The sequence below is a fragment of the Diceros bicornis genome, chromosome 1 (assembly GCF_020826845.1).
Source record: "Diceros bicornis minor isolate mBicDic1 chromosome 1, mDicBic1.mat.cur, whole genome shotgun sequence".
NCBI classification, from domain to species: domain Eukaryota; kingdom Metazoa; phylum Chordata; class Mammalia; order Perissodactyla; family Rhinocerotidae; genus Diceros; species Diceros bicornis.
This window is the reverse complement of record NC_080740.1, coordinates 37,189,833-37,216,547: the sequence shown is the minus strand read 5'-3', so window position 1 is coordinate 37,216,547 and position 26,715 is coordinate 37,189,833. Positions and strand designations below refer to the sequence as shown.

At 35.9% G+C, this 26,715-nt stretch overlaps 1 protein-coding gene across 4 annotated transcripts in view; it reads left to right on the top strand.

Moving 5' to 3' along the window:
• Positions 1 to 24,216, top strand: part of TRIM36 (tripartite motif containing 36) — a 40,869-nt gene extending 16,653 nt beyond the window's left edge. For 2 of the 4 annotated variants that reach the window (XM_058538707.1, XM_058538723.1), the window contains exons 3-11: positions 3,088 to 3,108; positions 3,883 to 4,208; positions 6,409 to 6,555; positions 10,364 to 10,459; positions 13,346 to 13,599; positions 14,064 to 14,188; positions 17,632 to 17,922; positions 20,318 to 20,615; positions 22,087 to 24,216. In XM_058538707.1, coding sequence (XP_058394690.1) covers positions 3,088 to 3,108; positions 3,883 to 4,208; positions 6,409 to 6,555; positions 10,364 to 10,459; positions 13,346 to 13,599; positions 14,064 to 14,188; positions 17,632 to 17,922; positions 20,318 to 20,615; positions 22,087 to 22,441 — 1,913 coding nt within the window. In that variant the 3' untranslated portion in view covers positions 22,442 to 24,216. The remainder of the gene's footprint in view (positions 1 to 3,087; positions 3,109 to 3,882; positions 4,209 to 6,408; positions 6,556 to 10,363; positions 10,460 to 13,345; positions 13,600 to 14,063; positions 14,189 to 17,631; positions 17,923 to 20,317; positions 20,616 to 22,086) is intronic. The other 2 variants (XM_058538715.1, XM_058538732.1) reach the window with 1 other exon arrangement.
• Positions 24,217 to 26,715: the final 2,499 nt, after the last annotated feature.

Genomic DNA, 26,715 nt, shown 5'->3' with positions numbered 1-26,715 from the left:
TGAGATGACTTAAAGGTCAACAGGACTAAATTTCCAAGCAAATTCTGATGTTTTTAAAGGGAGCACTGATTTTTAGAGCGGGCATTTTGTCAATATACATGACAAGATATTTTTGAAGAAAACGACATACCCTTATTGTTAGCTTTTTTAATGTAAGTTACCTTAAAAATCCTTTACATTTACTTAATGGAACAACACTTGTGTTAACAGCTGTATTGGATACCTTGGGGTGGTTAAACGAGTTGGTACTTTCTCCTATATTTAAAAATTTGTTTAAAGGTTATGATAATTTTCGTAGTTCATAACATAATCTTTGCTTGTTTTATGCATATGGTGTCTTTTTTTGTTAATGTTTCAAAGTGTTTGAGTTTTAACATTGAGGTCTTACCCATTTGTGGGTAGATAACGTACACTGCTTTTTTTAGGCTTTCTGAAATATTTGATTTGAAAGATGATTATAAAATTTTTTTTACTCCAGTTGACCTTTAAAGTAAAATTAGCTACTTTTTTGTGGAATGCTGGTGATACCTTATATTTTATTGAAGAAAATAAACACCTGAAATGTTATCCCTTTTCTGTCTTCCTTACCTTCCTCTGCATGCCTCAATTTTAAAATCTAGCCACTTCAAGAAGCCACATGTAATCCTTTCTCTTATAGGCTTTAGTGAGTCCTTGAGAATTTTAAGTGTTGAAATTTAATAATTAGAAGGAAAGGTAGGAGCAGTTTGCTTAAAAAAAAGTTAGTTGCTTATTACCCTTTTTTGATTAGGACAGTATTTAAGAAAAAGGTTTTGCAGGTTGAAAATGATAATAATACTCAAAGTGTAAATGTAAGCTGGTAGGTATCAGATGGTCAGAACATGCTAAGAGAAACATTAAGGTGGCAGTAGACGTCAGCCCATTGCTGAACACCAGGAAACCCAGCATGAATGTTGAGCATGGGGAGAGGTAGCCCACTACTGGCCAGGTGGTAACAGTGCGGAAGTTGTAGCCGGAATGTGGGAGAGGATGCAGCTGACACAGGTTTTGGACCTGTTAGTTATGAATTTACTCTCTGGTTTGAAATACTATATTTTCTCTTTGATATTTAAATGGTAAAACATATGACTGAAAGCTGACCTTTGTGGAGATTTACTATAAACCAATTTGAAGATTTTTTGGAGTCTTCATTTTAAAATTGTGTCATGATTTGTGCTTGTTTAATCTGTCTTCAAAGTAAAGGTGTGTGGGGAAAAGAATTAATTCTGCAAGGTGACAGTATTCAAATAATTTGCATATGTTATTGGCCCCAGGAATGCAGTTTGACGTAAGAAATTGCACTGCTTGGCTTCCATTGCTTCCTTACCTTTCTCAGCCATCATTACTTTTCTTTCTCATTATGTCATGCTATTGAGCAGTATTATTCAATGGAACTTTCTGTGATCATGGAAATGTCTGACCCTGCACCGGGCAGTATGGTAGCCACTAGCCACATGTGGCTCTTGAGAATTTAAAATGTGGCTAGTGCAACCAGGGAACTGAATTTATAATGTAATTTTAATTAAATTTAACCACATTTGGCTGATGGTTACTGTATTAGACAGCACAGCTATAAAGAGAAGAAAGTTGACTCTAGTACATTTTATTCTTAGTTCCACTGTCTTGATTTTTTTTGTTAGATTTCTTTCCCAGAATGTCCTTAAATCTGTCCTGTTTTCTTTAGTGCCCTGAACATATATTCTGTTGTTTGCTTTTATGAAAACAATGGTAGAAGTATAAGACAGATGAAATAAAATATAAGTTTTTAGCATTCATAAAAAAAGTTTAGAGCTTTTAGATCTGTTTAGAAAAATAGTCAAGATATATTGATTGAATATTTTGTCTGATTTAAGAAGTTCAATGTGATGCTTTACACCTTGATTTTTATTATAAAAATAAGTTAAACGAGGTTTACAGAAAAGGGACAAAACATCTTTTTTGAAATTTCTGAACATGAAGGCCAAAAATCTGGGTGTCACCAGTGTACATGTTAAAGCATGATTTTGTTGTCATGATTTAATTTTGTTTTTTCTTGTTGCTTAATTGATCACAAGCTTCAATTCATAAAGCCAATAATAACCCACTTTTTAAAAACATTGACTGTTGAGATTAGTTATCCATTTTAATTTTTAGCACCTAGTTCATGAGTGGAAGCATGCAATTAAATGTGAATTTCCATTTATTTAAACTTGACCACTGCACTATATCACTTCCAGAGTTATTTGGCTTGTTTTCTCACTAAATGAGATTTTCTTTGGCATGTGTTTTGAAACTAGCTCTGCCGTTTGTTTCATTATATGCCTGCTGTGGTGTGAAACATCTTGGACTGTATTGCATGTTTTTAGAATTATTACAAGAATATGTTGTATTCTGGATTTTCAGATTTTTATGGGGCAGTTTTTTTTGGTATGAATTTTTGTATGTTTAAAAATGTAAAGGTTAAAAATATCTTTAAGTGAAAATATTAAAAATATTCTGCATGTTTGCAGCATATGTAGCTTCTGGGGCCCAATGCCATTTAGCAGGCTGTAATTCACTTCAAATGAATAATATCGTGGGCTGATTGCTAATTTTACCTGTAGTGTATCGTGCCAGACATCTTTTAAGACAACCTTTTCAGTGATGATAGTAATGTGCCAAGGCACTATTAATATGGCTGTTTAAAGACTTTTTGTAAGTGTGGTATGCTAAGTTTAACCGTTCATTTTTGGTACTGGATAAATAGTAGTATGAAAGAAGGCTGTAGGTTAAGAAGTTTGTGTTTATATTTAGGGAGTTATTTTGTGGTCAGCCAAGACTACAAACTCTAAGAACAGATTCATGAGAGGAGGGAATATGGTGTGTACGCACCTGTGTTAAATGGACAGCCCAGATTCTTGTAAACCTGTGGATAAGGACTGTCATGCCTTGGTTTCTTGATTTGTTAAAATCTGGATAATACCGAACAAAAGTGTGATGTTTAGGGTCATTCATTGTATTATGTGTATATTGTAAAATTATTTTTTATACTTTTTGGGTAACTCTTGGCTTACTGAATTTAAGTAATCTTAATGATTCTCTTTTTTTCAGGTCATAAGAAGATACTAAATGGTTGGTCCCTCTTAAAGTCACTAGATTCTAGGTCTATGAATGAGCTTTTCACTCTCTTGTAAATTGCACTCAATTAACCAATGATTTGCCTACTGAATTTTCCCGAATAAAACAATACTACAGTGGGAAACCCTCTATTGCAGTGGTTCTTAACACTTCTGTGCTCATATATTCCTTTGAGAATCTGACAAAAGCTATGATTTCTTAACCAGAAAATATGCATGGGTACATAGATGCAAAATTTTGCATATAATTTCAAATAGTTTGCAAAACTATTTGGATCTCTGTGGAGCCTATTCATGGACCTTGACTTAAGGACTTCTGCTCTTTTATGTATGAACTCATTTCCTATCAGTCAGCCAAGGTTGTGTTCATTTAAGTGGAAGCCAAATTCGTTTGGATATGATACATAAAAATAACTATAAATGCTAATTATATAATTTCAAAAGATCCTGACCCTGTGTAGTATTGTATTACCTATTTTGTCCATATATCTGTTTGATTTAATATGGTTTTTATATGAGATTTTCTATAGAATATTTTTCCTCTTTGGTTTAATAACTAGTAACTTGGGCTTGTCTTTTGTATGCAAGGAAAAACAGTTTTTAAAAAAACATTTTCAGAATATAAATTGATTCGCATGGAGCCACTTTGAGTATTATATTTTGGGAAAATGTTTGTAGATATGTATCTTTCCAAAACGTGACTCCTTTTTTCTTCATTCTATTCATTTTCCTACTGATTTAACTAAAGAAGGACTTACTAATTACACAGGCTGGAAGCGCAATTCATTGACCCCTAGGACAACTACTTTTCCTTGCCCTGGCTGTGAGCATGATGTGGATCTTGGAGAACGAGGAATCAATGGTCTGTTTCGAAATTTCACTTTGGAAACTATTGTTGAAAGATACCGGCAGGCAGCCAGGGCAGCCACAGCCATTATGTGTGACCTTTGTAAACCACCACCTCAAGAATCCACAAAAAGTTGCCTGGACTGTAGTGCAAGCTACTGCAACGAATGCTTCAAAATTTATCATCCTTGGGGTACTGTAAAAGCTCAGCATGAGTATGTGGGCCCAACCACTAATTTTAGACCCAAGGTAAGTGAAGTTTTTATTGTTAGAATATTAATATTACAAGATAAATTATTACAAATCTAGAACTTGACAGTAAGAAAGGAACTTTCTTAACTTGAAGAGCTAGTACAAGAAATTAAGGCCTAGTAGTTGAGGTTATTTAGTATGTTGCTAAACATCCTCACAGCTTAGAAGGCAATATTATGGTTAACTCTATCACAGTACAGCCTAAGACCACACAGTACATGAATGTTCATAATGATAACTCGGAGTAAGAAAGGTTATCTCAGATGTACTCTCTAAGATTGAAGTTGTTAAAAAGCTTTTGTGCTTTAATGTGATAAACCCGTAATTGTCTAAAAGATTTAATTGGGAAACATTTTCCAGACGTTTTTAGTTAGCTAAGTACTATGAATAAATAAGAGTAATTACAGCCTAATAGTTTGAAGCATGTGATATAGTGGTTATATAATGTCTGAAGTGGAATTTGCATGTCTTAAATATTCTAGGTAATTTCTATAATAACATTCAAAAGAACTTCATATATTGTTGTTTGTTCTGCTACATGACTGAAAAGCAGAATGATTTTTGGATATCTTCACTTACACTGCTTTCTGATTTATATAGATTAAAAAAACTGTAATTGATTCTTTAACTAAAGTTCTTATTTCTTACAACCTAATAACGTGTGAGTTTGAAAATCTGTTTGCATTCTTGAGCATAAAACCTTTAATTTGTAATAGAAAAATGGGAGAAAAGAATCCCAAAAGTTACTTTGAAACTATGAGCTGAGCATTTCTTACTCATATTAAACAGTGTAGGAGTGGCATATTCAACCAGAAACAGTCGCTGCTTCCATGTTTTGAATGACTCTTTTCTCAAACTGTCAGTGTGGCAATAGATTTATCAAATAGTTTTTAATCTTCTGTTATGTTCCTTATCTCATTTTAAATGCTCAAGGTCATAGATTTTTAAAAATTTATGACTTCAATCTGGTGTTTTAATGTTTCTTTTAAAAGATTAATTAAATTGATTAATACTATTCCATCATGAGACAACCTATGATTATTAAATGAATTATATTGGGCTTGAGTTTTTATGAGCTAAGAATTTCATGAAACTGAAAAATTTTGAGTATAAATTGCAGTCTTGTTCTATTTACAAGTATAAGATTGGTAAGAGAGAACCAAAGGCACATGAATGGGTATATTGAGAAAAATTTTTTTCCGTCAGGTCGTTAGTGTTATTTACTATAGAAAATTCTAAAAAGGTGTCCGTTTATCCTGTAAAATATTTGCCTATAACTTTGAGTTCTTGTGATCATTCCTTGCAGAAAGGCGAACTTTATATTTTATTTTTAATTTAATGACTTGGAGGATGTAGGAACTTGAAAATACTTAAAAATTTGAAATCTTTTCCAGTTGTTTTTCTCCTATGCCTGCACATTTGTATCAGGACTTTTTATACTGAAAAAAATTTTTTAATGTCTCTAAGTTATCAGACCAGTTATAGTTACTTAAAATCTAATCTCTTGGCATCATGGACAACTTTCTGATTTCATTATACACTAGCTTAAAGGAATCCTCCCTTTCTTCCAAACGAAAGCAGTTATTTTATGTAAAATTTCAAATGTACCGATGATGGTAGTTTGCAGAGTAAATAAAAAGGTAGAAACTTAAATCAGAAAAACAGTTCTAAACTTGGTCAATGTGTCTGCAATTAATATGTAACATCAAACACATCTGGAAGCTTATAAAGTGTTCCAAGACTCTCTTAGTAACAGATTTCCTGTAAAGATAACGAGACCACAGTTCTCATAAGTTATTTGTTATGGTACCTTATAAAAACATTGATCACGATCATGAGGAGTTGCCTAGTCAGTGTGGCCAGAGGGCCTGTCTAGCTTGGTTAAGCGTTTCACTTAAGTCTGATAGGATGAAATTTTCACCTTATCACCAAGTTTAGGGGAAATAACAACATCTACGTATTTTATTGACCGTTTGAACCTTCAAATTGAAAAACAGTAATTCTAGTGTAGAGAATTTTCATATGATATACCAAACACTTATTTCTTTTTACACTTTCATTCATTTAAATGGCTTTATTTAGTGATTTTATAAAGCAAATCTTTGCATTTTGGGACTTTATCCCATTACTTGAAACCTTTTGAGTGCCATCTAAGCTATGAAGACCCTTAATCACACTTTTATTCTTTACTCAATAGATTTTAATGTGCCCAGAACATGAAACGGAGAGAATAAACATGTACTGTGAATTATGTAGGAGGCCAGTTTGTCATCTCTGTAAGTTGGGTGGTAATCATTCCAATCACCGTGTAACCACTATGAGCAGTGCCTACAAAACCTTAAAGGTGGGACTTATTTTTGGAACAAAATTTTGATTCTTTATAACTTTATTTTACTTTATACCTTTAACTTTTTTTTTTTTTGAAATCATGGCATGTTTTGTGGTCTGTTTTACTGAAGTGAGTTAACAATCTAAAGTGTTACTTAGTGATCTACTAATATGAGGTTGTTAGTACTTCTGACCAGGCAGCTCCTTGTCATAGGGATGTGCTAGTTCTGAACTCTGAGCAACGAGGGAGGGACGAAGGACACTTTGTTGAGCCCAATGCCCATGATACTGAGTGTGTATTTGAGAATGACACACTTTGAAGGGCAGTAGCTATTTTAAGACACTTGATTCTTGATGCGTGCCTATAGAATTAGTATAAACATTTTTGTTTATTCTGGTGGGTACCAGCTAAAACTGAGTTACATCCTGTCTGTTAACCTTATACAGTCATGCGTCGCTTAATGACAGGGATACGTTCTGAGAAATGGGTCATTAGGCAATTTCATCGTTGTGTGAACATCATAGAGTGTACTTACACAAACCTAGATGGTATAGCCTACCGTGCATCTAGGCTATATGGTACTAATCTTATGGGACCTCTGTTATATATTTGGTCTGTCATTGACTGAAACATCGTTATGCAGTGCATGATTGTATGTGGCCCTTTTTAAACTTTCAAATTTGATTGATAATCTGCAGCCAAGTAGGCAGTGGTATGATGCTGTTTTCTTATTTCATTCTTTTTTCCTTTTTAAAAAGGAATTAATTCTTCCATAAATCTACCACCCATTTTAATTTTTGTTTCCTTTCTATTTTTAGCAATATGTATATGTATTTTTTGGCCTATATGTAATTTGCATGTATACATACAGTTTTATATTTTGCATTTTATATGTCTGTCATGCTCAGTCTTCTCCATTGAACATGTGAGTTACAGGTATAATTTATTGTCCTTGTTTACTAATTCCGTTGTCTGTGTCATTACTAGGTCAGTTTTGACTGATTTTTCTTCTCATTATGATTTGTATTCCCCTCCTCCTTTGCATGCCTGGCATTTCTTGGTTGGCTGCCAGGTATCGTAAATTTTACCTTGTTGGGCACTGGATATTTTTGTATCTCTACAAATATTCTTGAATTTTCTTCTGGTGTATGATTAAGTTACTTGGAAACGGTTTGTTCCTTTTGGGTCTTGCTTTTTGAGCTTCATTAGGCAGGACAGAGTGGCATTTAGTTCTGGGACTAATCTTAGCCTTTGTGTACTCTTCCTGATGCCCTGTGAATTTTGCGGGTTATTTTTCAGTCTGGCCCGTGGGGAACAGGCGCTATTCCCAGCCTGTGTGAACTCCTGGAATCGTTCCCTCTTCTCCTTTTGGGTGCTACTTTCCGTGGCCTCTGACACTTTCCTCACACATGTGAATTGATCAGTATTCTGCTGAATAAGCGAGGGAGAGCCCTTGTACATCTCCGGAGTTCTTTCTCTTTGTAGCTCTCTGTGCTTAGGTGTTATATAAACTCTGGCCTCCTGGACTCCCAGCTTCATCTCCTCAACTCCTGGCAGATCCTGAGCTCCGCACCAGGCTTTGGAAGCCTTCTCCACACAGTAAGCTGGGGCAGTTATGCCCCACAGTGGCAGTACCACTGTTTGCTAGTTACATTTACTTTTGACACCATTTTTGTTTGTTTTTTATTGGTTTGATCTTACACAAGCTGTCCCCCAATTTTTTTCTGTTACCTGGGATAAATCTTTGACCACAGTATACACTCGAGTTATTCTTTATATTCTGTTGTTAATTTGTCTCATTTATGTTTCAGTCTTTTTTTTTAATAGACTCCATAATGGAATTTTTAATTTACTCACTTTTTAGTGAGGATAAAATTATTTAGATTTGCGATTTGCTAAAAGTAGCAAGCAGATCTCCTTAGATCTCCTTCCTTTTCACTTGGTTTTAGATTTTAAGCTGGAGGGCAACATGATATAGGTTTATATTATCATTTCACTTCTGAGTCCCCTCTGACCTAGGCAATCTGTGTTAAGACTGGAATTGTTTTAACCAAGAATCAATGTGTCCATTTATTCATAGTCCTCCAAAAAGTATATGTGCCAGACACCGATACTGGGCACTGAGCATAGAAGTAAAGTGTAAAGGACCATGACTCCCACCTTCAGGAAGTGCATCCAATGGGGGAAGCAGTTTAAGTCCTTAATATATAGTAGGCCCCAGTTCTCCAGGAACTGTCAGAGGCTAATTTCTCAAGGACCCCAAAATTGCTCAAAGCTTTCCTCTAGAGCACTGGTTCTCAAATGCTGGTGTGCATCAGAGTCTCCCGAGAGCTAATAAAGATCACACAGGCCCACGCGCCACGAAGTAGGCCAGGCCTGGCCTCTGTAGTTTTACAAAGTTCTTCTCTTTGCTAGTGTAGAGTACCACCACCTGCACCCGGTACTTCTGGTCCCAGCGTGGGCCTGTCAGGGGCAGCATTGGAGGAACTGTCACCTTCCGTGCAGCTTGGTGCTGCGTAAGGACCTCTCAGCCTCTGGAATAGTGGTTAGTACTCGGCGCTGAGCAAGTGTCTAGTTCAGCTACTGACTACATGGTATTTGTACTCAGTGAGCTTTGATTTCCTCATCTGTAAAATGCTGGGTTTAGACACAAGATTTTATGTCTCTTCCTATCCCTAACATCCTACAATTTCTTTCTTGATCCCATCCTGCCTTTAGCCCTCAGAAATCTTATTCCTCTGCCTCATGGATCCTCCCCTGTCCCTCTAGTGAGCCATCAAGGAGACTTGCTGTGTCTGACTGCTGGGTGTTCAATGAATTAAAGACAGGTCCTGCCAGAGGCCTGTCACTTTGATTTCTCACATCCATTCTCTTACCCTATTACGTGGTCTGAGTGAAAAAAGAGGAAGATGCTATTGGTAGGAGACTCACTTCTTAAATTCCTCAAAGCTGGGTCTTTGTCCACTTTCTTTTCTTACTCACTGTTTTCCTTCAGGTCACCAGCAGTGACCGAGAAATGTTCAGATCCTCCCGTCAGGGCTGCACCTCCTTAGGTGTTTCCTGGATGTTCTTCTCATTATTTAGACTCTGAATACATTTGTCTGTTATAACTTTGTACCCCAGAGTGCTTCAGGGTTTTTTGTTTGTTTGTTTTTTAATATACTTCAGCTTATTACATATTTTTTCTGGGCTAGACTTAGGGATCTCACCAAAACCTGTGATGTTATCTTTATGGTAAGCTATACTAATTCCGAAATGACTACTTTGTAAACAAGTTATTCAGTAAGCTCTAGAAGCTTAATAAGCTCTATTTTATAAATCTGTATGTTCGTTATTATGTATTGTGTAATCATTTAATGAACATCTAGGCTGGGATGGGCTATGAAGATTATTTTGGAAGGTTCTTTGTTTCTGTTCCTATTGTTTGCGTATGTGAGTGAATTATAAAATCTGATGAAAGACAATGCTATTTACATTGCTGCTCTTCTATTTACTTAGAAGACTTAGGAGAAAGAGCCCTAGGAGTGATGATGAGACAACAAAAATGTACTATTTGAGTATTTAGGATTTTTGATAATTTGAGCACTATCTTATTCTTGTTTCCAACCTGCTTCTACTCTCCCTTGTATCCTTGGGCCTGTGTGCTCAAGGCCAGTAACTAGTTACCCTGGGTTAATAAGGATAATCGCTGTAGTTGATTTTATTGTCTATCTATCACAGGCTAAAAAAGAGGATGAGTACTCTGTAAAAAAAGAAAAAATTCTTTAAAGCCTTTGTTAAACTTCTATTTCTGCTTACTTGTGTTACTAATATGTTCCAACAGGAAAAGCTTTCAAAGGATATTGATTACCTTATTGGCAAGGAGAGCCAGGTGAAGAGTCAAATTTCTGAACTAAACTTGTTAATGAAAGAAACAGAGGTAAGTGAGAAACTGGTTTATCTATTTTTCATTTATTCATCTAGACATTCATTTATTCAGTCTTAAAATCCTGAGGGTGTTATATGAGCTGAGAGTACAAAGTTGTGTTAGATTTCACCCCGGCTTTTCTGGGACTTGGAAAACAAGTGTAAAAAAGTAAATTATGCTGTGTGATCAGTGCTGTGACAGAGGTAGTGATTAAATGATATTGGAGCACAGAGCAAAGAATAAGTAACTGTATGTGGTGGTTAACAAGGACTCACAGTAGTAATATAAGGGAAATGATAACTTTTACAATTATCTTTATTTTACAGAATTAACAGATGGCATTTAAAAAACCTACTATAGGTGGATAGAATCAGGTTTATTTAAATTCCAGCTGTTCCTAAGTATGAATGAATATCTACAATTATATGCAACAATGTAGATAAATTTTGCAATATTATTGAAAGAAAGAAGCCAGATGCAAAGGAGTACGTACTGTGTGATTCCAGAAAGATGAGACTGGGCTGTGTTGGTTTATGTTGTTCAGGAGAGGAGTTGTTAAAGGAGGGGGAGGCTTAGTGCCTGGAAAGGTTGTAAGGGTGCCTTCCGGGACACTGGTAAGGTTCTTGTATCTAATCTAGATGCTGGTTACATGGGTGTGTTTGCAGAGATTCATCAATCTCTACGCTATATGTACATTTTTCTGTTTGTGTATTATACTTCAATAAAAAACTAATAGCATTTAAAACATATAGTAAAACAGGATAGGACTGGATTATTTTAAAATTCCAAATATTCTTCACTGACTTTGCCTATTTCCTTTCTCTTTTTGAAATAAATTGAAGAGCCATTACTCCTGATCACTTTAAAAGTTGTAATTAAATATAAAAATATTCTGGCTAGTATGAGACTGTTGCTTCTTGAAAATGTTTTTAAAAAATGGGTTGAAATTATTTGGAAATTATGTGAATTAGTGCCATATTACCAGTATTGCTTGTGCTCTTAGTATTCTTTTTCTGATATTCACTGATTGTATTCACCACCCTAAATAAGTTGTTTTTCCATGTCATTTAAAAGTGGGATTTTGTTTTTCATATTTTTATTGGTTCACAAATTCTCTCAGTTTGGTGTAATCCTCCAGCACATAGCAAATGATCACCTGGATGGTAGGTGGCCCCAGGGACTGTAGCTTTAGTCATTTTAGGTTTGTCTTGACTGGTTCTCTCTGTCATGCTAGCCTTTACTTCTGAAATAAGGAAAACCCAGTACCTGTTCGAGTTTGTCATTCAATAGATTGAAAATTGAGGAACTCAGGTATCAAGTTTTCATATAGACACTGATTCCTTGAGATCCTGGAGAAATTATTTAAATTCTTTTTATCTCGTTGACCTAAGCTGCACTTGTAGGCTTATCAGTAAGAATTTTCTTCTACACTAGAGAATTCGTCTCCATTCTTGAATTTAACTCAGTGATAATTGTGACACTTTTTATCTATAATTATACTTAGCTGGGGAAAAATGTTTTTACCTATTGATAATGATATTTCTGAGCTTAATGTGGTGATGTGTCATTAAAATACTACCAAAATGTCACTACCCTCTGTCTTCCCCACCACCACCCCCCGCCTTTTAAAAAAATTTTGGCTGTTGGGGTTAGGAAACAGAAGAGAATCTGGAACAAATTTCCTTTCATTATAACGTTGACTAGAAGCCACTTGAAAATGCATAATGCACTTCTACCGTATATTGTCAGCTTTTAAGAATGTTCTTGAAGATTCTTTTCTGTTGGCTGCTGTGTATGAGTGTATTATGATAAGTGCTTATGAGTGCTCTGCTGGTCTTATTTTCAAGATCAAGTTGATCTCTGATTTTATGGACATTCAAAATGTTTAATAAGCACTACAGATAGGATCATTTTATGACAATGTAGAGGAATAGCTACATGTACAGTGGAAATAATGTTTATTGAGAATCTATGACATTGTGGTGGGCATTTTATGTAAATAATCTTTTTGAATCTTCAAAAAAAACCTAAATGGTTTCTCTTATCCCCAGTTTTCAGAAGAGAAAAATTCAGACATAAAGAAGTTAATTTGTATAAGGCCACACAGCATTTAATTATAATTAAATTAATATTAATTTGAAGAAAAGAGTTATATCTTGGTAAAGGATGTCACTTTTTCTGAGTTGTGTGGCTGTAGTTTAACTTAAAAAAAACATTGGACTAGAGTAGAAGGGGTCAAAAATTTCCTGAATTAGAAACAAATTAAAAACTCCAGAATTGGGGCCGGCCTAGTGGCATAGTGGTTAAATTCGGTGCACTCCGCTTTGACGGCCTGGGGTTTGCAGGTTCGGATCCTGGGGAGCGGACCTACACTGCTCATCAAGCCTTGCTATGGCCGTGTGCCACGTACAAAATAGAGGAAGATGGGCGCAGATGTTAGCTCAGGGCCAATCTTCCTCAAGCAAAAAGAGGAAGATTGGCAACAGGTGTTAGCTCAGGGCCCCTTTTCCTCACACACACAAAAAACCCCCCAAAAATCCAGAATTGTATTTTCCTGTGTCTTTGGTTAAATTAGTTAATTTCTGCCTCAAGTTCCTTTGTATACAAATTGAAGTTTGTTTTCTTGTTTAATTGAATAAATTGTTTATTGCTGGACTTTGGAGATTAAAAGCTTAAGGAAAGTACAGTTTTATAAAATTACAAAGTATGTCTAAATAAAAGTTGCCGATCGTTCCTTGCTAAGTGTATTTGATGCCAAGTATTGATTTGAAAGCTTCAAAGAGTCAGGTGAATTTTTTTCTTTACAATCTTTGGGTTTGTTTTGCTGAATTTTGGCTATTTTGTGAAAAGACATTTGGATTTAGCAGATGAGGTAACACTTTGCTTGTTTTCTAATAGTGTAATGGAGAGAGGGCTAAAGAAGAAGCAATCACACATTTTGAAAAGCTCTTTGAAGTTCTGGAAGAGAGGAAATCGTCTGTTTTGAAAGCAATTGATGCTTCTAAGAAACTAAGATTAGACAAATTTCAGACTCAAATGGAAGAATACCAGGGGCTTCTCGAGAACAGTGGACTTGTGGGATATGCCCAAGAAGTGCTGAAGGAGACGGATCAGTCTTGCTTCGTACAGACAGCAAAGCAGCTCCACCTCAGGTATTTACTTCTATCTCGGAATCTCTTTAGCAATGTCATCACGTGCCACTGTGTTTCAGCTTTGGCTCTGAGTGGTTCCTAATGCTGTGTTGTGTGCAGTACCTCTTGCTTCACTCTTGACTGTTGAGTGAAGTTTTGTTAATCACATTGCAAATGTTTAGTCTGATTTGCCTTTTTTTTTTTTGTGAGGAAGATCAGCCCTGTGCTAACATCTGCCAATCCTCCTCTTTTTTTTGCTGAGGAAGACTGGCTCTGGGCTAATATCCGTGCCCATCTTCCTCCACTTTATGTGGGACGCTGCCACAGCATGGCCTGACAAGCGGTGCGTCGGTGCGTGCCGGGATCCGAACCCAGGCCGCCAGCAGCGGAACGTGTGCACCTAACCACTACTCCACGGGGCTGGCCCCCTGATTTGCCTTTTAAAAAAATAATTTTTATATAAAATATGCTGTATCTGTCTGCAGAATTCAGAAAGCTACAGAATCTTTGAAGAGCTTTAGACCTGCGGCTCAGACGTCTTTTGAAGACTATGTTGTTAATACATCTAAACAAACAGAACTTCTTGGAGAATTGTCCTTTTTCTCTAGTGGTAAGTTTTAGTAACAGCAAAACCTCACTCTTTTAGTCTGAACTTTCATTGTGTAGAAAAAACACAAAGTCCTTTCAGTTCCATATTACAAGCAGCATCTCAGTTGCCCTGAATGATCACATCCTAAAGTAATATTCCATTTATGTTTTTATAACTATGTTTTTATGCAAAAAAACTGTATTCTACTGGTTTGTGTGTTTTTAAACATTGTGTAAATGGTATCACGTTGTATGTACCCTTTTTGTAAATTGCTTTTTTAAAAAATTAAGTTTAAGATAAATGGTAAGACATGAAGTTCTGGTTTAAAGCTGTATTTTAACTTTATAGTATTCTATTACGTAAATCATTTCCCTACTGAGAGAAAATTTGTTTCTATGTTTTCCTCTGTCGTACGCAATGCTGTATTGAACAGCATTTGTGTTTCTTTGTGCACGTGTATGTGAACCTAGGGCAGAAACCTAGAAGCGATATCTTGACGCTAAAAATGACTCTAAGATGTTTAAGTGTTTACATTGCTGTATGAGTTTGCTAGAGCTGCCAAAACAAAATACCACAGACTGGGTGCCTTAAACAACAGAAATTTATTTTCCTACAGTTCTGGAGTGTAGAAGTCCGAGATCAAGCTGTTGGCAGGGTTGGTGTCTCCTTGGCTTGCAGATGGCTGTCTTCGCCCTGTGTCTTCACGTGATCTTCCCTCTGTGTGTGTCTGTGTCCAGATTTCTTCTTAAAAGGACGCTAGTCATATTAGTCATATTGGATTAGGGCCCATCCTAATGACCTCATTTTAACTGAATTACTGCTTTAAAGACCCTATCTCCAAATTCAGTCACATTTTGAGGTACTGGGGTTAGGACTCCAACATATGAATTTTAGGAGGAGCGTAATTGAGCCCATGGCGTTTGCTTGTATTTGTGTTTTGCTGTTCTCCAGCAGAGAGTCCTCCTTTCCTGTTTCTCTTCTCACCTTGTTTGTCTCCCTCAGATTTCTCTTGTAGTGACGGTGAGCAATTACAGTCCTGAGAAAGGTCTACTTACAGTTTAATTACCATATAGGTATAGGTGTGTAGATTTGTACATTCAATCAAAGGAAATTTGTCTTGTTAAATATTAAAAACTCTGAAGGATTATTACTGTGACCTCCTTTCTTTTCAAATCAGTACCTGAATCTCCTTTCAGATATATACTTATCTCATTTATCCTGATGATCTTGTTTTTCCAAATATAAAATATTTATTACTCTTTTGAAATGCTGATTCTGCTTCATATACTGTACTCTCCTTTTCCCCAACATGTATACTTGAATTGTTTTTCATATCCATGCTAGTTTACTTAGGAGGACAAGGTCCTCCCTCCCTTGGGGATCCCAGAACAGTCTTTGGGAAGATGAGGTTGAAGGAGGGTCATCTTGGGGTATACCAGGTCTGCCGTACAATGGTGGGTGGGAAGGGAAAGGACTCACTCAGCTTCCAGCTCATGGGTGGTCTCCTCATTGTTTCCTGCATGCACATTTTTTGAGTAAGCTATGGTTCAAAAAAAGAAAAGAAAGGGCTGTGGGGTGGGGCATGCTAGTCATGTTATTCTGTAACTAGTTTTTTTTGTTCTTCACTTGTAAATGTGTTTTGGATGACTTTTCAGATCTCGTTATGGCTGCATAACATTCAGTTGCATAAATGCGCCATACACAGACATCCTCTTACATTGCTTATGTGTAGCTGGGGGATCAGGAGAAGAGGGAGACTTCTACTTTTCATTTTGTATATTCCTCTGTGATGAAGATATAAATATGTGTTTATGTGTGTGTGTGTGCTTGTGTAACTTTTGTAGCTTATTCTTACCATGTGACCCTAGCAGTTAAGCTTATTGGAGTTTACTCTATGGAAAGGATTATGGATATGCACAAAGATTTAGCTGCGATATTTTAATCATTGTATTTTTAGTGAAAAATTAGAAACATGTTTCTGAAAATAGTTAAATGTTGATACATTTATATAGTGGAATGTCACTGGGAGAAAAATACTGGCAGGATCTAAACAAAATTATTGAAGTGATTATCTTTGAGTTAATTAAAATATTTTTTGGATGTTTATATAGTTGCTGATTTTCTTACAAGATATGTATCATTTTTATGCCAAGAAACATTTAAATTGCTTTGCAACTCTATGGAAGAAAATATGAAAGAAAATTGTGTAATGTTTCATTGAAGTTTTTGTTACACTCACCAAATTTAGATTTTAAAATATTTATTAAAATAATTATTTGTAGGAGAACACAGATTAAAAATTTCAAGTCCGGAGTTGTTATTCAGTAGGTAAAAATTGAAGGCACGTGGTTAAAAATTTTAATTTATTGTGTTTCAGAATTAATATAATACTTAAAGCTAAAATTTAGTCTTCTAGTTTTTTTTTGTGTGTGAGGAAGATTAGCCCTGAGCTAACATCCAATGCCAATCCTCCTCTTTTTTGCTGAGGAAGATTGGCCCTGGGCTAACATCCGTGCCCGTCTTCCTCTACTTTATATGGGACACCGCCACAGCATGGCTTGACAAGCAGTGCATTGGTGCGCGCCCGGGATCCAAACCTGTGAACCCTGGACCGCTGAAGCACAGCGTGCACACTTAACCACTGTGCCACTGGTCCAGCCCCTAGTCTTTTAGTTTTTGTCTTATTTTTCATTCTTTTTTCTCCTTTCAGTTATAAACACAAGCATACCTTTTAAATCTCTATTTTATTGTTTATTCTTTTTCTTTTTAAATTTTGTGGTAAGAACAAAATTCTATCCTTATTTGTTTTTTTTTGGCTGAAGAAGATTCACCCTGAGCTAACATCTGCTGCCAATCTTCCTCTTTTTGTATGTGAGCTGCTGCCATTGCATGACCACTGACAGATGAGTGGTGTAGGTCCACGCCTGGGAACGAAACCCTGGGCCGCTGAAGCAGAGTGCCAAACTTAACCATTAGGGTACTGGAGCTGGCCCGAGTTCTATCCTTTTAACAACTTTTAAGTATACAGTACAGTACTGTTGATTATAGGTACAATATGGTACAGGAGATCTCTAGAGCTTATCTTGCTTAACTGAAATGTTATGCCTGTTGATGAATAAGTACCCATTTCTCCCTCCCCCCAGCCCCTGGTAACCATGATTCTAGTCTTTCAGTTTATGAATTTGACTATTTTAGATACCTCGTATAAGTGGGATCATGCAGTGAGTATTTGTCTTTCTCTGTGTGGCATATTTCACTCAGCTTGTCTGCAAACTGGATGTCTTCATTGTCCAATATTGCAGGAATTATTCTTTTTCTTATACATAGTATTATAAATTTAGAAAATCCTTGGACAGTACAGAAATCATTTAAGTATTGTCAAATACATCATTTTTATTGAGGAAAAATAGAGGTTCTCAAATAACAGTATTTTAACATTGTTTTCTATTTCATAATTTTTTCAGGCATAGATGTGCCAGAAATCAATGAGGAACAGAGCAAAGTTTATAACAATGCTTTGATAAGCTGGCACCATCCAGAAAAGGATAAAGCTGATAGCTATGTCCTTGAATATCGGAAGATTAATAGGGATGAAGAAATGTTGTCTTGGAATGAGATAGAAGTGTGTGGCACAAGTAAAGTCATTTCAGAACTTGACAGCAACTGCAACTATGCTTTCAGAGTGAGAGCCTATAAGGGTTCGATCTGTAGCCCTTGCAGCAGAGAATTGGTTCTTCATACTCCTCCAGCTCCAGGTATTGTGAATATCGGGAATAAAAAAAGCGTGGAGTTGGAAGAGACTTTGATAAAAAATAAACTAGGCAGTGTCTCCATGCAGGCCTACTTTCAAACCAGCTCTCGTTTGTAGAAGATTCTAGAAAAGTAGATCCATACCCAGTTAGGATTTAGAAATAGACTGAATAATTGAATTTTACCATGTAGGCTAAGAACAGGATTAGATTTTTGACGACATCAGTTACAGAAAAACATGAAAGGAAGACATTTGTGTGAGCAGGGCTATTCATTTAAAATAGCATCAATACTGCCTTACAAGTTTTAAATAGTATAGTTCTGTATTTTCTTATCAGTTTATAGAAATCTCTATAACGTAGGATCTAGGTAGATAGTTTAAAAAATTATTGTTGTAATAACATGAAATATGATTTTGATTAACTTAATTCTGACTTGTCTGGATTTTCTAACCCAGTGATTCCCAGCACATGGGGATGGAAAAGCATATACTAGAACCACGTGGACACCTTTCTGCCCTTCTAGAAGCCCCTCCTGCCCAGCCACCCACCCTCCACCTTTCAAGTTAAAAACCACTGATACTCCTTAAAGAGTGCCTGTAGATTTTTATAGAATGAGAATGACATACAGTTTAGTTGGGGTTCACTACAGTGTATCCACAGACAAGGGACATTTAGAACCAAAGTTGTGCTCATTCTCAGTAGCAGAAAACACTGGCCTGTTGGTCACTGCCTTAGAGGTTCCTTCAATCGGCGTTTAGACCCCATTGCCCTTGCCTGTTTTTAGTGGCTTATGTATCCCTATTTTGTGTGGTCTGCCCTTCCTTGCCTTTTTGTCCACAGTGTACTACCCACTATTTGTTTTTCATGCACATTGTGGCTAATTTAAAAAAATTAGGATACAAATAAATAGAGTTGGCTAAAATTATTTTTCTTGAATTTTAATAAAATCCCACAGAGAGTTTTAGGATGGATTTGCAAGTATTAAGTAAATATTTTATAGTTTATGTGGTTTCGGCTTTCTTTTCTAGTCTCTCTGACTGAAAGGAGAAGAAAAAGAACCCTGAAAGTAGCTGCTGTTGTCAGTGACGTAGTGGAGGGGGAAGGAGCAAGGGAAGTGTTAAAAGTTGTCTTCCTTTTTTCTGAGATAATCCGTATTCCTATTAAATAGGGTGACCATTTAAATTTATTTTGCAAACTGGGAGACTTTTGAGATTGAAGGGAAGCATGAATTATCAGGCCAGGACAATAGGCATTACCAGGAGCAATGGTCAGCCTATATGTGGAGAATGGTAGCTTGCTAGCAGACAATTTTTTTTTATTGTGGTATAAGATAGTTAAAATTTACCATTTTAACCATTTTTAAGTGTGCAGACCAGTGGCATTAAATATGTTCACAGTGTCGTACAACTATCACCATTCACATCTCTAGAACTTTTTCATTTTCTCAGACTGAAACTCGGTGCCCATTAAACAGTAACTCCCCATTCCTCCCCCAGAGCCTGGTAACCTCTATGCTACTTTCTGCGTCTATGGATTTGCCTATTCTAGGTACCTCATATAAGTGGATTCATATAATCCTTTTGTGACTGGCTTATTTCAAGATTCATCCATGTTATTGCATGTATCAGAATTTCCTTACTTTTTTAGTCTGAATAATATTACATTGTATGTATTTCTGACATTTTCTTTCTTCTTGCATCTGTTGATGGACATTTGGGGCATCTGTTTCCACTTTTGGGGCTAGCAGCCAGTGTTATGCTTAATAGATCCGAGTTGATAGGACTTGTGAAAGTGGTGTTATCTCCATTCTGTAGTTGAGCAAATTAAAGTTTAACCTAAACTTAAGTTAAACTTTAGTTAAATGCTTGAGCAGGGATTCAAACCCAGGTCTCTCTGCACCCAAAGCCTGTGCCTTTTTTACACTGTACACCGTTTCTCATGTCTGCCATATTGATTGATAAAGAAAAGACCTTATTAAACTTGTTAATATGTTCCAACTTTATACAATTTGGAATAAATATTTAAGAAAATGTATAGATAATTATGAAAATGTACAACCCCTTTTTTTAAGGATAAAAGGATTGATCCAATAGCGTAAAATATTTAGGATAAGTTTGCTATTTCTATTCCAAGGAACTGCATTTATAAGTTCTCTTATACCTTAAAAATATTTTCTTCTGCCTTTGAGATTTCTGAAGATTTTCAGGTAATGAGAATTTACTGGAAGTTATTTCTAAGCTGAGGTTTTGGTTTGTCATAGTTTGTCTAGGATAGTATGATACATTCCTCTTCATGTCTCTTTTCAGTAATTTCTACCTGAAAAACCTGTCATATTTAACCATAAATTATAGAAATGCTAATAAATAATTTCCAGACTAATTTTAAGTTCTATTTACAGTTTTCAGTTTCCTCTTTGATGAAAAATGTGGCTATAATAATGAGCACCTCTTGCTGAACTTGAAGAGGGACCGTGTAGAGAGTAGAGCTGGGTTTAATCTTCTGCTCTCTGCGGACCGTATCCAAGTGGGTTACTACACAAGCTTAGACTACATCATTGGAGACGTTGGGATTACAAAAGGGAAACACTTCTGGGCCTTCCGTGTGGAACCGTATTCATACCTGGTGAAGGTGGGAGTTGCTTCCAGTGATAAACTACAAGAATGGCTCCGTTCTCCCCGAGATGCAGTTAGTCCAAGGTAGATTCTTTTATTGATCTAGAACTTGATGATTCTTTTAAAGTAAACATCCTTGTTTAGCAAGGTAAGACTGAAAGTGGACTTTGATCTACTTACTACGTGTAGAGTGTACATTTCTTAGATTCAGGTGTTGTGGCTCTGCTTATGTGGCTGGCTAAGAAAAGGAGGATTATCTTGTATTCATACAGTGAATAATAAGATTTAGCAGTTGATTTCTGATGCCATGAGGAAATAAGTCTGTTTTGGATACTTCTTGATTGTGATATAGCTTTGCAGTTTTAAATTGTGAAAGTCTTTCACATCAGTAACCTTAATTATGTAATGGAAATTACATATATAGTGAAATGCCTCTAATTGCCATACTTCAAGATTGATATTAGTTGTTCTTTTGTTAGGGGACACAGTTTCTTTAAACTTTCCCGTAAGTACTTTACAAAATTGGGTCATTGTAAACATGTTTCCACAGCGACGAATTCCCATTTCTTAAGAGATTGACTATGTTATGGTCATTGTACAGTTTAGTTCTTTTAGATGGTGTAAGGTGAACTGCCCAGACAAATAATTTTTGACCACTTAGGTGAACAGAAGTCCCAGATTAACAATGTCAGTGATAGGAAAAACATTTTGCACAAAGATGAGAAATTGAAATAACATTGAAAATTGTAGTAGGGAAATGGTTAATTAAATGCAGTGGCATGTCCACTTGATAGATTAATGTTAATCTATCAAGATTTGTTTAAAATGTTTAAAACATTTCTAACATGAGAAATATTGGAAGTGAAAAAACCTGATTAAAATTGTTGATGTAGTATGATTGCAAATATAGCAAAAGCAAACTATGCATAGGGCAAAAAAAGGAAGGAACTGCATATCAAAATTTTCTGCAAGACGCTACTGTTTATTTTATAATAGAGGGAAAAACAAACCCTTCATATACTGCTTACAACATAGATCCATGTAGAAATCTCATCAAGGAAATGCAGTTCTTAGGAGGAGAGTGAAATATGCTTTTTTCTCCTGCATTATTTTGCAGTGCCCATTTATTTTACTTGGTCTGGTAATTCCTTGGATTAGGGTGCACATCTTGGTTTTGCATTTTCTTACATATGACTGTGTGCTGTAAGTATTTAATGTTTGACAGGTCCCTTCAATCCCTCTCACCCTGCTTTATTTTTGATAGGCCGGAGTTATTAATTATTTTTTAGGTTCTCATCTGTGTCTATATCTGTAAAAGTAGATGATATCTTATAACAGAGAATTTGAGGCTAAGTCTATGGTATAACTCTAAATGGCAAAGTGTAGTCCTTATGTTTTTAATTGATTATATTTTAATAGAAAGTTTTTGATGTACAATTCATTTTAATTTTAAATCAGTGTATATTATTTTGTGAAAATGTTTTGAAGATGCATGAAGGCCTGTGGATGATGATACAGATAAGATTCCACTTTGTGTTTGTGTATTGTGTTTTAGATACGAGCAGGACAGTGGACATGACAGCGGAAGTGAAGATGCCAGTTTTGATTCTTCACAACCCTTTACATTAGTTACTATAGGCATGAAGAAATTTTTTATACCCAAGTCACCTACTTCTTCTAATGAACCTGAAAATAGAGTTCTTCCCATGCCAACAAGTATAGGGATTTTCCTTGACTATGATAAAGGCAAAGTGAGCTTCTATGATATGGATCACATGAGATGCCTTTATGAGCGCCAAGTGGACTGTTCGCATACGATGTATCCAGCATTTGCATTAATGGGCAGTGGAGGAATTCAACTTGAAGAACCCGTCACAGCAAAATATCGAGACTACCAAGAGGACATGTAGTTTAAACATCCGATGTGACTTAGGATGAAAAATGTGAGCAAGATAATGCCTTGGTGTTAACCTTCGTAACTAATTACATATAATCTAAGTATTCTGTTGCCTCTCTTGTTTTTTGTCTGTTTCTTCTTAAGGCACAGAAGCCTAAACAGCCTTGCCTCTTCCAGGTCATTGTTCTGCCTTTCACACCTGACTCACACCCAACAGGAAAAAGACACTCTTTCCTAGTTAACACTGAAATGGTTAACTTGGCAACTGGATCCTCTTTCTCTTTTTATGAACAGGAAATCTAATTTATTTATGTCAGCTGGTTGTTGCGGATGCTTACATTCATTTTTTGGGGGGAAGGGATACAAAAGTATTTATTATGCTTCTTTTGTGTTTGGTTTTTCATTTTTATATCATGTTTATGTCCTAAGAGAAGATATTTTTTAAATGCCTTATGGATAGAAATTAGTACTAAGCATTGTGTCTTGCATTTGTTTTTAATAGGAAAACAAAGGTATAGATAGGTAAAATAAAAAGGCCATAGAAATGGTAGTATATTTAAATGGAAAAATTATGTATTTTCAAGTGTGTAACTAATATTAAGAGTATATTGCCTGGAAAATGAATACTGCTTTTTTTTTTTTTTTTTTTTAAGACCACAAATTGTATTCTTAAGGACATTTTTAAAAATTCCCTTAGCTGTAACGCCCATACCTGCATGTGTAGTAAACATGGTTTCTTCCAGGAAACATGAAGTTCTCGGCTAACACGTGAAGCTTTCCACTTCATGTGATTTTTTTTCAGAAAACTTTTTTTTCTTAGTCTGTGAAAATATTTGAGCTTATATCAAATAATTATTTTTCATAGATATTAGTGAAGATACATTGACATCTGTCCTATTTGTTCTTTTGCCCTCTCGTTGTGTCTTGTGATTTTTGTTTTTTGGCCCACATATTACATATTCCGATTGTCCTGGTTTATGTTTCCATGTTTGAAAAGTTCATGATATATTTTTAGTGTCATTAAATATATTATAAAATGTGGAGTAACTAACTGGTCAGTTGTATGGCATTTTCTATTACTCCTTGTTTGGTAATAAGCATTGATAATATAAGCAAGTAAAAATACAAATTTAATTGTTTAGGAATAATAAAATCATAGTGACTGTGAGTACCCTTTTAAAAGTTGAGCTTTTTTAATTTGAAGAAATACATTTTATCTAAATTTTATGTTTGGTTTTGAAAGATGTTCTTTCTTGGGTGATTTTATTTAAACTGCTTATTTTTTTTACAGTTAAAATGTTCAGAAACTAGACTGTTATGCATTTTAGCACTAATCATTTTGGAATGCTTTTCACATATTTTAGTAGACTACCAAAACTCTTAGGACTTTTTGTTGTTGTTGTTGTTATATATTTTTTAAAATGGAAATCTGTGATTCAGGCCGGTAGCACTAAATTAGCTTTCCCCTCAACCCAAGTAGAAAATATCATGGAGAATTTCAGTGTTTAGTAGGCTTTGTTACTTTGCCACCTATGAATAGCACTTTATGACAGAGGCTGAACTAAACAAATATGCAGTGTTATGTGGATCACTGTGCAATAAAGCTGCTGAAGCCACATGTGTTGTAAAGTTTGACAGCCTCAAGCCTGTGTAAGCGCATATCATGTAGACATTTTAAATATAAAGGTTTAATAGGAATAGGAAAGCCGTTTAAATCATTGTATAGTTGTATACAAATTGTTCTGGATTTCTTTCATTTTTAATAAAAGTTAAAAATTTAAATCAAGTGTAATTATTGAAATCTGCGTTCCAGGAGTTCTCAGTATATTTATATGGAAAATGGAAATAAATTGTTTATGAAAAGCTGTTTAGGTGAATATATTAACTTAGAGATAAGATTATATAAAGTTATTTTGGGCATTTATTTATTACCTTTAATTCTTGTGGAAGTGATTAGAAAAGCTTAACATGAAACTAAATTTACTTCAATTAATTGATGAATTTGTCCACTGTTTCTTTTCTGATCCATAATAGATCAGATTTGATCAGATGAGTGGTCCTTTAGTGCACATTTACACTCTTCGGTTATGGGCCTCTGGTAGTTGTGGATCTCAACTCATTGTTGCTAATGCTTGATGGGCCTTAATTGAAAAAACAAGGAGTAGATTCAAGGCTATGCCTATGATACTGTATAATAACTTAGTTCTCGTATTCTCAGTTGCTTTCTTGAAAATGGTAGGAGTCAGAGGGGATTGAACACAGTCTAGGCCTGTTGAATCTTTGCCATCACCCGTCATCTGATTAGGCCCTGAGAGTTTGTTCCATGTGGGAATATAATCAGTCATATTGCTACAGAAAACAGTTGAGAACCAGTGTCGTAGACAAGACTACTCTACCAGACAGATTTGCATTCATTTTAAAGTCTTGTTTATGGGAACAACGTCCTGAGAATTGGAGTTTTTCTTAGGACTTTTTTGCTTTAAAAAATAAATTTGAAGGAATTCAGTTTTGTTAAGCTTGATTTGGAACTACTTCATTCGTTTCACAAAAAGTTTTTAATTCCTGCTGTTTGTTATGCTGGCACTGGATGAACAAGACAGCCTAGCTGGGTTCCTGCTTTTAGGAGCTTAATTTCGAGGAAGGAGAGATGATAAAAATGGAAGGGACTAGAGAGTGCTTGAGGTGGGAGCTAATACTAGATTTGGTGGTCAGGGAAGCCCCTCTGAGGAGGGCGATGTAAGTTTGACACCTGGCGGTACAAAGAGCTAAGTGAAGAGCATGCTAGATAGAGTGAACAGGAAATGCAAAAAGGCTTTGAGAGAGTGAATCTGTCAGAGCTCTGGCAGGAAATAGAATTCACCCTAGACAGTTCAACTGAAAAGAAGTTAATGAAAGGATTGCTTAGAGATATGGGCAACCGTAAAGGAAGAAATAAACAATGGTGAGGCACGGGAAAGACGAGCCGCAGCCTAAAGCCGTTACTGTCTTTAGAGCAAGGAGGACAAGGGTAAATAGTGTTACGAGATCTCAGGCAGAGTGAGAACATGAAGGAAGTGTTGCCTGGTGGGAGCTGGGGTTGCTGTAGGTGGCAGCTGTTGCCAGAGATCTGGTGCCAAGACAGGGAGGGAGTCAGAAATATCCTCCACCTGATCTGCTGGTGCTGCTGTTGACCAAACCCAGCTGGAAGCCGGCCAGCAAGGGCTCTCGAGAGATGCAGACAGCAGGGGTCTGCTTCCTGAGGCAGAGAAGGGGAAAGCAGGTATCTGGTGGTGGTTGTGGGGTTGGCTTAAATGGACCATAACTGGCACAAGTGTAGAAGGAGTTTGGTGTATTTGAGGGAAAAGAAGGAGGCTGTTGGCCGTTGTGCTGACTGCTTAAATATGGGTATTTATAATGTTCTGAAATGGGAAAACATATAAAAATGAAAGGAATTGTCCTGAAGACTTAGAAAGCTATGCAACTTTTCCTTTTCAGCTTTCTGGTATTTCTCTTCCCCGTTGGCCATTCTATGCTGAGATCATCTATGAGACTAATGGATTTGCTTCTTTTCTGAGTTTGCCATCTCTTGTCTGAAATCTTACTGTTTGGAATAGGGAAGAATAATTAAGTGCTACGGTTAAGAAAAAAGTATCCTTAAAGTTCTGGCTAGACTGATGCCTGCATGTAGAAGTAAGATTGTAGAATATTGTCAAAATGAAATTACAATGTGCCATACGTGAATCATAGACAATGGTCTGCCTGTGGATAATTAAAAAATACTTTTAAATAAAGTTCTTCCCTTTTCCTCTAGATTCCTTTGTTTAACCTATCTGAACTCAAGGGTTTGTTTTTTAAATGCCACCACTACATGCTTTTAGAAGACCTAAAAACATTCCTTGGTATTTATGTTGGCATGTGGTTCAAAGGTAGTTTGAGTCTAGCCAGATTATATGACTGTTTCTGGAGATCTGCTTTCTTTTTTTCTAAGTCTTGATCTCCCAAGACAAGAGTTTTCTAAGAGTAGAGCTAATATCCTTTGAATAGAATACCTGTCGTGTGATCTTAAGACTATTGGAACAACATTGGTTTTCTAACTTTCTTTCCTAGGTAGCGTGGTGAGTCCTGTTAGCTGCTGTAAAAATATTTTATATCTCTTTAAAATAATATCGGTATATCTCCAAAATAATAAATGCAGAGTTTATAAAGTCAAATAATGATAAAAGACATAACAAAACCCAGCAGACTTCAATCCCCCACCTCTACCGTATCCAGCTCCTAAGAGTCAGTGACATTAGCTCTTACTTCTTC